General features: G+C 41.8%; 1 protein-coding gene across 1 annotated transcript in view; it reads left to right on the top strand.

Moving 5' to 3' along the window:
* Positions 1-15,977, top strand: part of SHH (sonic hedgehog signaling molecule) — a 31,732-nt gene extending 15,755 nt beyond the window's left edge. Inside the window, exon 3 of the mRNA XM_007433194.3 lies at positions 13,945-15,977. Coding sequence (XP_007433256.1) covers positions 13,945-14,660 — 716 coding nt within the window. The 3' untranslated portion in view covers positions 14,661-15,977. The remainder of the gene's footprint in view (positions 1-13,944) is intronic.
* The last annotated feature ends 1,004 nt before the right edge of the window (positions 15,978-16,981 follow it).

The following is a 16,981-nucleotide window of genomic DNA, read 5'->3' as shown; positions in this document are numbered from 1 at the left end:
CCAAGGTCACCCAGCTGGCTTTGTGCCTAAGTGGGTCTAAAACTCACCGTCTCCTGGTTTCTAGCCTGGTGCCTTAATTGTAAATGATGTGTCTTTGTATATTATAGATTAGGACTAGGAATGAGTTAGATATCTCCTAGATGGGCTTCCCCAACTAATATCTTATACCTCCTCCAGAAGATTCTCAAGTTAGAAGAGACCATAAAAGTAACCCAGTTCAAACCCCTGCTTAGTGTGAAGCACCCCAGATAGATAGTCTTTGCCTAAACACAACCAGTGAAAGACAACCCAGCATTTCTCTGGGCCATTGATTCTACTGCCAAACCGCTCTTACCGTGAAGTAGTCAGAAACTGCCTTCCTGTGATTTAAACCCATTATTCTGTGTCTTCCATTATTTTTTAATTAATTGACAGCACACACAATTCCATGTGTGTGAATTCAGAGCTTCCAGTAGATTCAGGCAGCTTACTTGCAGATTGGAATAACATGTCTACAAATTAAAAGTTAAATATTAACAACAACCACAATAATAATAGTATATTAAATTTACCGCATATACCGGCCAACTCCCAGTGACTGTGGCAGTTCACATATTCTTAAAACATTTAAAAACACGGAAGCAATAACAAACAAACAAACAAAAAAAACAAGAAAGAATTGAGATGGCAGAAATGGCAAAAACGGATGGGAAAACAAAAAAGGAACTTCAAGCACCCTTTTTATAGGCCTATATTATATTATCCTCATGAAAGGTATTTATAGATGGTTTTCCAACCCTCTGGAGCCCTCAAAGTAACTTCCCCCCCAAAATGCATTGCAATTGCATCACAACAAAAGAAAGGATGGTCTCTCCCAGCAACATCCACTCTTTAAAGCAAGCCAAAACAACATTAAAATCCATCAGTGGTCACCAAAGGCTTAACAAAACAGTATTGCTGGGTTGACACAAAAGTGGGATTGGATAGTTTGTGTTCCAGTGTGTTGTGGAAACCCTGGTGATTGTCTTAGCATAGTGTATGAATGAGAGGCCATCACATTAAGCCATCATATAATATGGTTTATGTCTTTGGGTTATCATGTTAGGTGGACAAAGCAAATGTGTTAATCTGAGTAGAGTTGTGTTTTTTCTGCATGTCTAAAACTTAGTGGGGATGGAACCAATCTGGGAGCAGTTCCTAACTTAAGATGCTACTACAGAAAAGTCTCTGCACAGTTTATATTCAGCCTCTTTCTTGGTGATGAGATATACAGCAGGGTTTCTGAAGAAGGTGGTAGACTAAGACCAGGGAAACCTAGATTCAAGTTGACCTTCAGCAGTCAAAATTTACTGGGTGGCTTTGGCTCAATCACTGTCTCTCAATCCAACCTACCTTCCAGCTTTGTTGCTATTGGGATAAAAGAAACAAAGAAGAGGAACACTGGGAAACACATAATAAATATAGTAGATTACAGGTATGCGCACACTGGAAGATGCAGTCTTTCAAAAATCCTGGTCTGAAGCAATTAGAGCTAAAGAAGTCAAAAGAAGCATCTTAAGTTGGGTTAAGTAACAGATAGGAAGCCTCAGCAATTCAACAGCAGCTCCAGCCCCATCTGGTATCTGTAGTACCGGCCAACTATCGCAGGTACCAAATTTGGGCCAGATGACCACCAGATGGAAGCAAAGAAATATAGAAACCTTCTTTGATGGCATCTAGTGGCTGGTGAAATTTTTGCGATGAGAGGTAGTCCTACACAGTATTCTGAAGGAGATATGCATTTCTGTGAACAAATCTACCTTGCCCAGTAGGGTGGAGCTGGTCTCACAGAAGGACTATTGAGCAAAGATACCGCTGGCCACAAGCAGTTGTTGGATTGCCAGGGCCAGTGCTGAATCTAAAAACACTCGCAAACTCAGAATCTCCTTCTCCAAATTTCTCTACAACAGGCTGTCTTTCTTATCCTACACCGGCATGCTTTCTGACCAATAGAGCTCATCTTATCTGAAGTGGGCCTTATCCAATCCCTCTTTGCACCCCATCACAGTACATAACCATTAGGATCAGTGACGGCCATAAAAACAACAATTATATCATTTAAACCCAACTAAGCCATAAAGCCATTACAGCACCATTTAGCTGTCAGTAAAACCATGTAAATAGCAGGAGTAAAATCAATAGGATCATAAAACATCTTTCGAAAACACATCTACCTCTTTATGCCTGCCCAAAAACTTACAAAGAAGGAATTGCATACATCCTGCGCAGAAGAGAAATTGACACACTGGATACTAATGGTTAAATCCTATTTTTTCCATTCATCTTTTTGATTGACCTCACTAGTGGGTTAGGAAAGAATCTCCCAGATCTTAAAGTACGGAGAAGGCAGAATAATCTTGTTTTAAATCATCCTTGAGTCTAATTGAGTATGTCTATTCATAAGTAAACCCTACTGAGTTCTGTGAGGCTTACTCTAAAGGAAATGTACTGTAAACGGGATATAGGTAGATACAGTTAGCAAGATCAGCAAGAAAGGCTGAAATGCTTTACAGATTAAAATCCCCACAGAACACAATAGGATTTACATTTAAGCAAGCATATGCAAGATTAGATTATTATAGATAAATGTCAACAGTTCTGTGTAACTCTAGGGCTAGTGGCGTTCATGCATGGGGGGGGGGGCTGTCAAAATTGGCAAGATGGCAGACAGAACATTGTCATGCATACCCCACCCTTTTCAAAGGTGCAGAAAGGACAGGGCTTGTATTGCAATGCCCTGTCCGCCATTTTGCTGTTTTTGACACACGCACCCGGCAGATGTTGCTACCAAGTGCACATTATACTACACATTAGTATAATACACAAGCAGGATTAGCTGATCTCTGGGGCTATGCCAGTTGTTGAATTACATCTCCCAGCATCTGGCACCACTGGTCATTCTTCCTAGGAGCGTCACACGTTGTGGTTGAATGGTATCCCAAGTGCTACTGGTTGCTGGTTCGGTCTCAAAGACACCAAGCGAACTCCAGCAAATTGCTCACCACAAAATCAAATTGTTTTAGGGTGCACACAAATTACGAGAACAGCAGGCTTTTGCGACAGTTAACTCATCCAGAAATTGGTTTTTTTAAGTCACCTGTTACTGGAACTAATACACAGCCTTATTTTCTTCCATGAATTAGTCTAATCCTCATTTAAAACCATCCGTGTTGCTGGCCATTACTGCCTTGTGTGACCATGAATCCACAGGTTGACTCTGCATTGTAGGAAGAATTACTTTGGGTTGTTCATCTGAATCTTGGACCACTCAGCTTCATTGCATGTCCCTTTGGGGTCCTAGTATTAGAGGTGCTGGGGTGGGGGGATTTTCTCTTTATACAAATGACATTCCTTTGGATTCTGCCTGACAGAACCTGTGTTTCTAAAGTCCAGCCTTGCCGCATTCATGCACAACTAGCCATACACTTAAAACATGTTCTGTATACACTTGCATACGTTTTGTGAAACGGACCTTAGGTGTGATTATTTTAAAGATCAGAAGCGGTGGCTTCTCTGAACCCGTTTTCAAAGAGGGAGCAGCAGTGCTTCTTACGCACCCACCCTGCAGCTAAAGGCATCGGGTTTTTTCATCTTCTTTTTAACGCCACAAATGAGCTTGACCATCGGAGAAGCTGAATAGAAAGCAGATGAATTGCTATCCGAGAGAAATCCTTGCAGTGTCTCACTGAAGATGGATTTTTGTGCACATGTCATGTCCTGTTTGTATCCTTCCCAGGAACATCTGTGGGAATCTCTGGGACTAGATTGGTCTTTGGTTTGATGCAGCTGAACTTGTCTTATATCCTGAGAACTTAAAAATACAAGTCTGAACAAACAGAATGATGAAAAAATAACGATTTGAGGCTATATATTGCTCTGGAATGATAGAGAGGGGAAGAAAGCATTGCCTCTTTCTCTCTCCAGGTTATATATATCCTCACATGACAGTTATGAATAAACCCATGTTGTCTTCGGTGATGATATATATTGAGCAAAGAGATTAGCACAGCCATCATGAGTTCCTTTCAAGAGTCAGGCAGTCAAGGCTTTCTATGTTGAGATAAAGATGTAGGTTCACATGTCACACTAAGCCATAATGTGGTTTGCTTGCTTTTTGCTTAGCATGTTGTGTGAGGCCAGCTAATTATGGTTTGCCAATCATGATTTATGGCTTAGCACAGTTGTGGGTTAGTCAACAAGCTAGGGTTAAACAAACCACACCTTGGTGCAAAATGCGAACCCGGTCAGCAAACCACAGTTCATCTGGTCTGAGAGCAGAAATGGTATTTTCCTAGCAGAGTTTTGCATTAGCTTCAGCTTGATTGGCAACGATCACTGTCCTCTTTCTAATATTTTAAATTTCCTGATTAGGATCTTTGGAAGGTGTTGGTGAGGACCATAGTGCAGTTGGGTTGGGTTGACAAACCACCTTTGCACGGGCAGAACATCAAAGTCAGGGATCACGTAAGAGCAGACATGCACAATTGTGAACCACTAAGCCAAGAAGAGAACATCATGAAAGGAGCCCTCGCTTATTCATCAAGCTTTTGATCTTAGGGCAGATTGCAAACTAAAAATCATAGCAGAGTTTCCAAACCCACGTTGGCTGCAAGCTCACACGGCTAATTTGTTTCCACTGAAAGCCATCAGGTCTGTTTCTACAGGGAGCACTGTCTTGACTGAGAGGTAATGAGAATGGAAGGACCAGAAGCTGGAATCACAACCAAATTCAGGCTGATGCTAAAGCAGTCTGCGTGGCCACTCGGATGAACAAACTGGTCTAGTAACCAGAGTTTTTGTTAAGACCTAGCCTGTGCCAATTGCTTGTGGAGTCAACTGACAAGAGGAAAGCAGAGTGGGTGTGTGAGTCAGCTGATCCCTTTGAAGCTGGAAAGGCAACCTTTTCCCTAGAAGGCCTTCGAGCCACCTGGGGCTTGTTGGGGCAGGAAGTAAGCCTTTGGCTCCAAACCTGCTCCAATACCTTATTCCACAGCAGATCTTTGATCCCTCTAGTTTGCTATCATCTGACTGGCAGCAGTTGTCCAAACGCCTTTCAACTGGAGCTGGCAAGGATTGGACCTAGGTGCAAAACCCTGAGCTCTGTACACCCGATTCTCATGCCTTCCATCATGTGTCCTTACTTGCTCAACCCGTGCACAATTTGAGGCCCGAGGGCCCCCCCAGCCAAAAGGTGTGGGCTCAAGAGCTCCTACAACAATGGTTTCTGCCTAGCTACCTTTAATGTGGGGCAAAGGGAAATGGTTAAATACAGGAGGGTGTTATGTTAACAGCATTCAACTGACTGAGTTTAAATTTAAAATTAAATCACATTTCACGTTTCTCCCGGCACTGTGCACTTTGTCCTGGAGACACAGACTTGCTGAAGGTCAATATGAGAGTCAAAGGTCAAGTGAGGCCCTTGGTCAGAAACAGAATACACATTCCTGCTCTCCAGTGAAAACACTGCCAAGCAAACAAACAAAATAAGTGTGTGCCCTATGGAATATAAGGAATCAATGTGTATTTCTGTTGTACCAAAGTTGGACAGATGACGCAGTCCACCAGCTATATGAGGCACACCAAAGTAGTGTATCAGTGAAGGATGCACTATTTAAGAGGACCCGTTTCTTTGATCCTTGAGTAATGGATTCAGATTACAGGAAGGCAGATTCCAACTGAATATTTCAAAAACCCATCTATAACAGTAAGAGCAATCCATCGCCAAGGGAGATGATGGTGAGCTCCATTTTGCTGGAGGTGTTCAAGCAGAGGCTGGAAAGTCATGTATTGGGATCCTGTAATATGGATTTCTGCACCAAACATCAGGTTGGACTCAGTGCCGTACATGGCTCCATTCAACTCTGGGATTTTACAATTCTCACAGCGGCATCCATGCCCAGGTTTTATATTTGATTAACAAGACATAGAAGACCATGTGAACATATGATCAAACTGTCTTGGGGTACAGCATTTATCAACCTGGAACTTTCAAGACTCCTGGCCTCAACTTCTCTATCTCCCAGCCTAGAGTATGGAGATGAAGTTTCCGTAGCAGACTGAGATGGCTGTTACACAACCATCATCTTTATCATCATTATCATCGTTGATATCAGGCCAACAGAAACAACAATAATATTCAAGTATGCTTATATTATTAAATAATGATATAATATTATTAACCGTGTTACAAAAATCAGGCCAACGCTTCTAGTCCTTGGTAAGGTTCTGTGCACATAAAGATTAAGTACCTGGTACAAGTTGTGTAAGGAACGGTTATTATCTATCACAGTAGCACTCCACGGCTAGCTGTTCTGCCTTTGGTGAGCACAAGGAGTCCTCAAAGGGTTTTGAAGTAAATACGTATTCGGGCAAGAAGGAAAACATCAAATTTTAATGTGCATTTGAAAAGTGCTCCTTGTTTGAGCTTGAAAAGCATTTCTTGTCTGAGCTCTGATGTTTAATTTCCTGGGGTGAGTTAGGGTTCCACCCATTATGTTCCACTCTTTGGAAAAAGTGTTAGAGTTTCACACAATAAATATGTCCAAGAAAGTTGGCGTATTAATCACGCTGATATTTAAGGAGGTATCTGGGGAAAGGAAACGAGTCCCACCAGATTCTGAGAGGGGGAAGAAATGGCTTTGCTTCTTCATTATCCATTTCTGTCTTTTTTGGGGGGGGGGGAACCTCCAGACTTTCACACAGAAGACCTTATTTCCAGGCACCATGGAAGAAAATTTAGTTATACAGTTGGAAGCATCTCTCTATATATGTATGTATGCATATTAGATTTTTTTATCCTGCCTTTATTATTTTTATAAATAACTCAAGGTGGCGAGCATACCAATACTCCTTCCTCCTCCTATTTTCCCCGCAACAACCACCCTGTGAGGTTAGTTGGGCAGAGAGAGAGAGACTGGCCCAGAGTCACCCAGCCGGCTTTCATGCCTAAGGCAGGACTAGAACTCACAGATTCCTGCTTTCTAGCCTGGTGCCTTCACCACTAGACCCAACTGGCTCTCTCTCAGGGAATTCTGGGAGTTGATGTCCAGACATCTTAACGTTGCCAAGGTTGAGAAACACTGCTCTAGACAACATAACGGAACTATGGAAATCCCCTCCATAGAGAAAAACCCATCTGGTCTTTTATTTTGTAACTTCTGGAAGCTCAGCTGAGCAGTTAAAATGGTGGTAAAAATGGCAGTCCTTTTATAAATAGTAGTTCTTGCTCATAAGTTTTATTTTTATTTAATCGTCTCTGAATTGCTTGTTGGGGATGTGGGTATTGGATCAGGCCTGATCTGTATGCAGGCTGTCTGCTTCAGCCATAATGCAGATTATTAGATAGATAGATAGATAGATAGATAGATAGATAGATAGATAGATAGATAGATAGATAGATAGATAGATAGATAGAATTTTACTGTGGATATTTCAACACCATGATAGAAAACACAGATGGAAGACCAAGTCTGAAGCTAACAGACTGCTACTTTAATTATGTTTGGGAAGAGATGTTTGGGACACTTTTTAGAAGTTTATAACCTTCTCTCAGTTCATATGTTGAAAAACTAGGCCAATAATAAATTAAAAATGTACTGAGTAATGGGAAGCCATGGGCAGGACTACAGTTTTTGTCTGAAGTGAAGCACATTTGAGGATGCATGTTCTCCTTTCACCCTAGCAACAGCGTTTCCATAGTAACCAGGTTTCCATGGCCACAGAGATGCACAGCTCTATAGTTAAATGCTGCCTTTGCCTCATATGAGCAAAAGTTGCCCAGAGTTCTTTGCCTTGACCTCAAACAGCGGACTTGCCTCCTTAGGCAGAAGTTGGGCTCCTGGGTTGACTTGTTCTGGGGCAAGTATGCCTCCCTGGAGTACTGGTGAATTATTGCTTTATCACCTCTCCATGCAGGTTCACTTGTGATGTGGTGAAATCATTGTTGGTAGATAGGAACCAGTGTGTTTGCCTTCTGAAAGAAGGTGGATAGAACTTGAAGCCTGATGAAGGCTTCTCAAGGAAGGATTGAAGGATGCTCCACAAGCTATCTTTGGCCACAGAGAATAGCAGACCGGGCATGTATCTTTATTTTTGCAAAAGACTTGCCCAAATTCTGAGCCCCAGAGTTCAGTGGCTGTTTGCAAAGCTGGTCCAAGTTGTGTTGATGGCAGGCCATTCAAACAGGACCATCAACCAGAGAGATCCAAGAGAGACTGTAACCCCACTTACAGTAGTTGTGTTCATGAGATGCTGCTGACCCAGTTTGCTACTGTGGTGGATTCCACACCAGGCAGGTGATTTCATTTCATTTCCAAGTTCCCTAAATATGCTGGCACTAGTATTGGGCATTCCTTGGGTCTGGTCTTCTCAGCTAGCCTTTCACATAAGAATGGGCAGATACGTTTGTTTTGTTTACAGCAGCCAGTGGAGGCTATTTGGGGAAAAAAACCTTATTTGTTTATAATCAAGAAATTGCATTAACAACATTCAGCAATATCCCATTAGATTTTTGCAGCATTATTCTGGGTTACAGCAGAGTTGTTTCCTTCTGTCTCGATAAACAAGAATTTGCTTTTAGCATTGAAACATGTTGCCCGTCTAAAATGGATGCTCTAAGCACCATCATTCAGATGGACCAAATTCAGCTTATTTTGCTTTCTCTCCGGCGCAGATTCCAGCATTTTTCATCTCCTGTTTGCTACAATGTTTGTGTGCGTGCTAAGCTGATAATGGGGTAAAGGTGTTATGTTAAGAAGTTGTTCTTTATTTGGATTGCAAAACTTCGCCTACTGACTGTCTGACTGAAATGAGTAGACAGATACAGGATTGTACTGTTAAAGAGAACGTTAATCGCAAGTAGCTATCGTCGTGTGCGTTTCAAAAAGAACTATCCTGTTCATCATGGAGATTTAAACCACCCCTGCCAAACCTGACCCCTTCCAGATGTGCAACTACCACTCCCTGAATTCCTTTCCAGCATGAGCAATTTGGGGATCCAAACTATTTGATCCTCACCAAGTTGTAGAATGCTGCTTAAGAGAATGCGTAAACCCTGAGAGCAAGGGTTAAGTATTCTATATCGCCCCACATTTTTAATCAATCTCCCCCCCCTTTTTTTAATTGAAAGTGGATGATTGAAACATCTGGAAACTGTTTAGGTTGTTCTTCTCTGTTTCTGCTAGTTTGATCAGTCCATCATGGCATGTGGCTTTTAAATCCCTGATAAGGGACTACTAAACCTCCATAAGGACAGCGGGCTGATCACAGCCTGTCTCTGCCCGTTGCACCTTAAGCTGGCAGCCCGGCCGAGGGGGTATCAAATGCTCCAACTTAGAAAAGTTGTGGCATGTTGTAATTACTAACGAGCAGCATCTGGGCAGCTGAGAAGGAGACATTAGCACTTTCCCAACCCTCTTTGATTCCGTTTTAATTCTACTGTGATGCGTGCTAACTTCATAAGTAAGGAAGCAGGTGTACAAATATGCAAGTGGGGGGGGGAGGGAGATTAGATTTCAAAGGCTCCTAGCCTGCCCTCAGAAGCAGCAGGCATGTTTTGCTACTCATCTGGCATTTTTATCATGCACTTATGCTTTAGCCCAGCACTGTTGCCAGGAGTTAGGGATTTTCCCAGCATTTAATCTTGAAAAAGTAGCTTCAGAACTCAACCTTGCACCCTTGAAGACCCTCCTGACTTTAGATGCACAGTGGGGCAGTAGATGGCAGCTATTTTATCCTGGTCAGTGTTTTGGTGCTCTGCCTTTTCAGATACCACTGATGAAAGCTGGTAAGAAAATGGAGTGTAGAGCAAAGCAAAAAAAAAAAAAAACAGCCGTGCAGCAGCTACAAATTGCTAACATGGCCACAGCTGAGTCTCCTTCAGTCCAACACCAGCTGAACATGGTGTGCTTTGAATGCTCCAGCCTTGCCCTGCTGGGCTGGGAATTCTGGGAGTTGAAGTCCAATTCGTCTTTGAAGGGCACCAGATTGGCAAAAGGTGATCTACCATCAGCATCGTGAGCTGCAAGATATTGTATGCTTGTTCGGAGCACTCCCTTCTAGCTTTAATTATTTCTCTGGCATTTAAAAACAAGCTTTTGAGCTGATTCCTACTCAGATTAAGCCCTGGGTTTTCCCTTCCCACAGAAGAATGTATGATAATGATAATGATAATTACAAGAGGAGAAATCTAGGAGCAGACCTGGAGACGAGCCAGCAGTAGATTGTATTTTCCATGAGCAACTCCTCTTTCACTCAGGATTAACCATGAGATAGGTGCACAGTAGCAGAATGTCTTGGTTAAGCTAACCATCAATTTATATACAAGCTTCTTGAAATGGGGAAATCTCTGTGGTGATCACAGGAATATAATACTGTCATAGCATGAGAACAGCCCTGCTGAATTTTAGCAGGAATTGTGAAGGATCCAGCAGTCGCTCCTCACAATGACCAGCTGGATGCCTCGGAGGTCTTCACAGGCAGAGATAGAGACCTCTCGCACCCTTGTTGCTCTGCAGTTGATATTTGGTTGCATAGTGCTCACAACCCAGAAGTAATACTGAGTCTTCGTGATGATGGGGTTATCCTCCATGTATTTATCCACTTTCTTTTTAAAGCCATCCATGGCACCCATTCCCATATCTTGTAATGAATTCCATAGGTTATTTACCTGCTGTTGGAAACAGTACTTCCATTTGTCTGTTTTTAATCTCCTTGTACTCAGCTTCATTGGGCGGCCCAATTTTGAGTGAGGGAGATGTTTGAGAACTTCTCCTAGTCAATTGTCTCCACACCATGCATGGTTTTATTCACTTCAGTCATGTCCTCCTGAACCAAAGAATCCCCAACGTTTTAGCCTTTTCTCATAGGGAAGGTGTTTTTGAGCCTCCTGATCATTTTGGTTACCCTGTTGTATACTTTTCTTTTTTTAGCTCTATTATATATTTTTTTCAAGCGTGGCTATCAGAACCATGTACATACTCTAGATGTAGAAATACCACTGCATGTGGAGCTGCTATCTTTCGCTATCCACTGTGACCCAAGATATTTTTCTTGGTTACTTTCAGACAGCTCAGAGCTCGTCATAAAGTTAAGGGAAGGTTACCCCAATATGCATCATTTTACGCTTAAACCAAACCTCCTTTGCTGTTTGGCTGAACATCCACCTAGTTTAAAGAGATCCTTCTGGAGCTGTTTGCATCACTTTTGTCTTTTTACCACCCTGAATACTTCAGTATCATCTCCTGACTTGGCCAGCTCACTTCTGATCCTAAGTTTCTGAACAACTTATAACTAGCCCTAACACCTATCCTTGAGGGACTCCATGTCCTACTTCCCCCCATTAAAAAAAAAAAAAAAAAAAGTCCATTTCTTCATCCTCTTAGCTTTCTGTTTTTTAACCTCATTAGCAATCCATAAAAGGCCAAATCCTGTCATCCCATAGTTGACAAGTTTTCTCGGGAGCTTTTGATGAGCAGATTTTCCAAAGGCTTTTTGAAAACCCAAGCAAGGTCACAAGGTCACTTCCACCCATGGCCTGCTGACATTCTCAAAACTCTCCAGGAGGCTGGTGAGACAGGAGTTACCTTTGTGGACCCCGTGCTGATTTCTTTCCAGCTAAGCTTGTTCCTCTGTGTGCTTAGTCATTTTTGCTTGGATTACTCTTCCTACCAATTTGTTTGGAGCCTGCCTACAATTTCCTGGATCTCCTCTGGGTCCCTTTTTAAATCATACTGGCTACCTTCCAGTCCTCTGGCACTGAGCCTGATTTGAGTGACAAATTACAGCAATTTCTCTTCTGAGTTTTTAAAGAACTCTTGGATGGATGCCATCAGGACTCAGGGATCCGTTACAGCAGAGTCTCTCAACTTTGGCGGCCTTAAGATGGGTGGACTTCAATTCCCAGAATTCCCCAGCCAGCATGAGAAACACTGTGTTACAGCATAGTGTCTCGAGATGTCCTAGAATATCTTCTGTTGTTACCTCAATTGCTTTAGTTATTCCAGTTTTCTCCCTGCGAAGTCAGTAAAAAATCAGGTCTCTGTCCTATAGTGTATCTTCTGTAGTAAAGACAGAGGCAAAGAATTCATTCATTTCCTCTGCAATCTCCATATTCCTTTGTCAATTAATGGCACAACAGCTTTCCTGGCTGGTTTTCTGTTTCGAGAATATTTTTTAAAATTCTTATTGTTCACTTCATGTTTTTAGCTATACATTCCTCAGATTCTTTTTTTTTTTAATTCTTTATACTTTTTAAATAAAAAATTGTGCACCATTTTGTTCTCTTCATTAGGACAGATTTCCACGTCCTGAACACAAGCACAAAGATATGGCCAGTTTTTGTATGACTGATGGAGGGGCTGTCTGGTAATCAGTCAGTTGATCAATCCAGCAATAGCAGTTCTGCCCTTTATCAAAAATCAGTTTTGTATATGACTGTTTCCAGAATAGAGAATAATGGATAAACAGTTAATCTTTTACTAATTTGCCATTGCACACATCTGCCTGCCTGCCTGCCTGCCTGCCTGCCTGCCTGCCTGCCTGCCTATCTATCATCCATCCATCCATCCATCCATCCATCCATCCATCCATCCATCCATCCATCCATCCATCCATCATCTATCTATCTATCTATCTATCTATCTATCTATCTATCTATCTATCAATCAATCAACATCTATCTTATCTATCTATCATCTCTCCCTCCCTCCCTCCCTCCCTCTCTCTCTCTCTCTCTCTCTCTCTATATATATATATATTTATCTCCTGCCTCCCTTGCTCTAAATTGAAAGCTGGGAATTAGATGACTCTTCCCAGAGGAAGGTTGGAGAATTCCAGTTGTCACTAAATTCTCTGGTGCCATTGCTAGAGAAAGTATTGGTATCCTGGTGGAGAAATGTATAATAGGGCCTGTGAAGCAAAACTAAGCAAAGCAGGGCATAGAAGCCCAAACGTGGATGGGAGATGAAGGCCTTCTCCTGAGCTGAATTTTCATATGAATTAATTTTAGGCTGAAGAAAAGGGCTATGATAGTTGTGGATGTTAAACCATTTTAAGCAGACCTGTCCTGGCCCTGACCAACTCAGCAACTTTCAAGAACAACATCTACATGGACGTAATGCTGTCCTGCTTCTGTTTCTACTACGGGTGGTTCTTCTAGTGTGATTCAGCGTGTAGGGTATAGTTTCATGTGTGGATAGTCTTCTGGGGATGCACAAACACATGCTTTCACATTCACACACAAGTGTACTCACAGAACATTTGACTGTTTAAGAAGTAAAAAAAAACAACACCTGGTAATATTTTGGCTTGGAATCAGAAGAGTGTGGCCCTTGATACATTCATCTTTACCAACCTTCTGATGAGAGAATGAGTTCCCTTCCTATTCAGTAGGAGAAAGTGAACCAGTTTCACTCTGAGAACTGAAATTTTCCCCAGTGCAAAAAACACACACCCCACCCCCCACAAAAAACCTGGGAACATGTCTGAGTGGAGAAAGAACTGCCACATGAAATGGGTGAAATGGGCTTTAGGCAAAAGGCTTCCACGCATCAACAACTGAGAGGAATAGCTTATGCCAGATTCATTTTTCATCACAGTGTACACAATATATGATGTCATTTGGCTGTACAGTTGCAAGATGGATGGCTATATAAATCAGTTAGAGAGATAGGTAGATGGACAGACAGAATGGAACGTCTTCTCAGTCATGGCTGGGATAGGGGTACAGCAGGCAACCAGAAGGTTATGTCATGTCATATAATGTGATATGGATGAGGAAAAAGTCGGTAAGATACGGAGCCTGGTGTCCTCACCATAATTTCACATTCTTTGCTTCTGTCACTAGAAAACTGATCATTGCCTAACTAGGTTTTTCCTTATTCCCTTCCTGGCTCTGCTCTAATGCTACTTCCTGTCTCCCTCACTCAGAAAACTCAGTGGCTGCCAAATCGGGGGGCTGCTTCCCGGGATCTGCCTGGGTGAATTTGGAAGAAGGTGGCACAAAGCTGGTGAAAGACCTTCGTCCCGGCGACCGAGTGCTGGCGGCCGATGTGCACGGACAGCTGTTCTACAGCGAATTCCTAGCCTTCCTGGACCGAGAGGACCCCCCTGTTCACAAACTCTTCTACGTGATTGAGACCCAGAGACCGCAGACCCGCCTCTTGCTCACCGCTGCCCACCTGCTCTTTGTGGCCCCGCCTCAGAACCATTCCCATTCCCAACCCCAGCCCATCTTTGCCAGCCGTGTGCAGCCTGGTCAACAAGTCTACGTGCTGGGCCAAGGGGGTCAGACACTGTTACAAGCAGCAGTGCACAGCGTGTCCCTGCAGGAGGAAGCCTCGGGGGCTTACGCCCCACTCACCGCGCAGGGCACGATTCTCATCAACCAGGTGCTGGCTTCCTGTTATGCTGTCATTGAGGAACACAGCTGGGCCCACTGGGCGTTTGCGCCTTTCCGCATGGCTCATGCGGTCCTGGCGATGCTGGATCCTGAGGGTCTCTCCTCTCCTCTCCTCTTTCCAGCTGCTGCACCCGAAGAGAGTTCCTCTTTGGCTGGGGTCCACTGGTACTCCCGCCTCCTGTACCACATTGGCCGCTGGATTTTGGATTCTGAGACGATGCACCCATTGGGCATGGCCAGCTGAGAGTGACAGCTGGCAAGCTCCACTTATTCCCATCTGAAGATTAAAATAACAAAATGGGGCGGGGGAACTAAGATGAAGAAAGAAAGAAAGAAAGAAAGAAAGAAAGAAAGAAAGAAAGAAAGAAAGAAAGAAAGAAAGAAAGAAAGAAAGAAAGAAAGAGAAAGGACATTTAAACAATATTAGTAGGACAGTCCAAAGTAGACTTCAAGGAGCAGGAAGAACCCAGGAAGTTTTTGTTTTAGTTTATAAATATAAATATAAATATATATATAAATATATATTATATTTTTATTTGATTTATATTTTTTGTCTGTCTGTTTCGTTGTCCTCATCTCCTGGATATTTATTTGTTTGGTATTTTGAAATAGATGTTTTAAGGAATATGAACCCAACTTCAAGAGCCTTAAATAGTTTCTTTGATAATTTATTATCATGTGAATTGTACACTCACAGGGAAAAGCAAATTATTTTGCGTGGCCTAGCAAAACTGCACAGAGTTCTATTTTTCTATGTATCATGTATGTCCAGACTTTCGAAAAGTGAAATGCCTGTCCTTCCCACTATCCATGGATTTGCTCAGGGGTGTCCGCAGTATGTAGTCAAAACAAGTCAAGATGGCAGACATGAGGATGTGATCAAAGTTCCACCTACTTTTGATGTGCATCGCACTTGCACATGCAGTGTGCAAAAAAACTAGATGGAGCTTTGATCACCCCATCATGGCCGCCATCTTGACTTTTTTGCAGACACCCCTGGATTTGATCTTTCCCAACAGCCAGTCTCCAAACAAAAGACACATCAAAGGGGGGGGGGGATCCGTAAATTATATTTTTATACACAGAATTGTAAATTCATTTTTTGAGAGAGAACGAGAGAAAGAGAGATCAAAACTTAACAGTCACATTTCATTTTTTTGAAATAATGTAAGATATGAGAATATATTATTTTAATTTAAATAATATCAAATGTAATGCCATCTTCTATATTGTTTCTGTTGTCTCTGAAATATTTTGTTTTGTATAAAAATAATAGCACGCTTTCATCCACATTCTTCGAACCCAAGACTGTTACACATCTTTATTCAGTGGGGAGGTGGGAAGAAACTCTTATTTTTATCTTCAAAATCAAGAAGAAGAAATTATGAGAAAATATTTTTTAAAAAGTGCACAGGTTGGCTATTATGGTGAGAATGGAGAATAGTTTGTACAGGGAGGAAAAGGATGTTTTGCATTAATAAACTGATAAATAACTGCTGTCAATTTACTAAAATGTATTTTTGAATATTTTGTAATAGTTTTATAGAAATAAAATGTGCCATGCACAGTCTGGTTAGTATATAATAACAAAGCTTTTCTGGTTCATCACATTTTTTTTTCTTTTTAAAAGCTATTCAGATAGGAAATGTGAATATCCAATCTCAGATTATGTTAAGTTTTGTTATATGGCCAAAGCTGTCAGGATGTTACATATTTAGAAAAATTAAAGCAAGAATTTTTAAAGGAACCAGGACACTCATATTAGCTCAGTATCGCAATTTAATAAATGAAGCCTGAGATTCTTGGGTTGTTAAACCTCTCGAATTTCCCTCTCTGAGCTCAGAGACAATAAGTCTGTGTCCCTAAGGGGGGTCAAAAAAGTCAAGATGGCAGCCATGACTGCATAACCGAAGTCCAGCCCATTTTTCCATGCATTGTGTGCATGATGCACATTGAAAAAGAATAGAACTTCAGTGGTTGTGAATGGATCTAAAGAAACTAAAGCCATGGTTCTCAATCTTGGGAACTTGAAGATGTGTGGACTTCAAGGCTGGCTGGGGAATTCTGGGAGTTGAAGTCCATACATCTTCAAGTTCCCAAGATTGAGAAACACTGATCTAAAGAATCTAAAGCCTTTGAAGTTGAAAAGCAAGCAAATTTCTTGATTCTCTTAAACGTTTGTTTGAATTGTTTTCCATTGATGCAATCAATGGTGAAGCTGGGAGGGATATTTTAATATAATTTCCTCTACAGGTATTATGAAATAAGTGATAGCAGCAAACTCAGGAAGAGCTTGAGGACTTCCTTGTGTATTCTACCTTGTGGTATGATTGAAAACCTTGGAACTTATCTGTTTGGCACTGACCAGGATTCCATTCAAATTTAGTCATGCTTAGTGGCGACCCAGTGAAATGAATGGGACTGGAGATGGTTAAGATGACTTTAAGCTGCATTGACTGCAGTCAATCTACTACAAATATTACCAAGCTAAATCCATCCCAAGTTCCTTGCCAGTCTCACGAAATATTCATAAAATATTCTAACAAATTATTTGTTACTCTTAAG

The sequence above is a fragment of the Python bivittatus genome, unplaced genomic scaffold (genome assembly GCF_059951505.1).
Source record: "Python bivittatus isolate LINGU-HERP-01145 unplaced genomic scaffold, Pbiv_v1 ctg000610_np1212, whole genome shotgun sequence".
Taxonomy (NCBI): Eukaryota; Metazoa; Chordata; class Lepidosauria; order Squamata; family Pythonidae; genus Python; species Python bivittatus.
The sequence above is the reverse complement of the archived record's forward strand: the minus strand, read 5'-3'. Positions and strand labels throughout refer to the sequence as shown.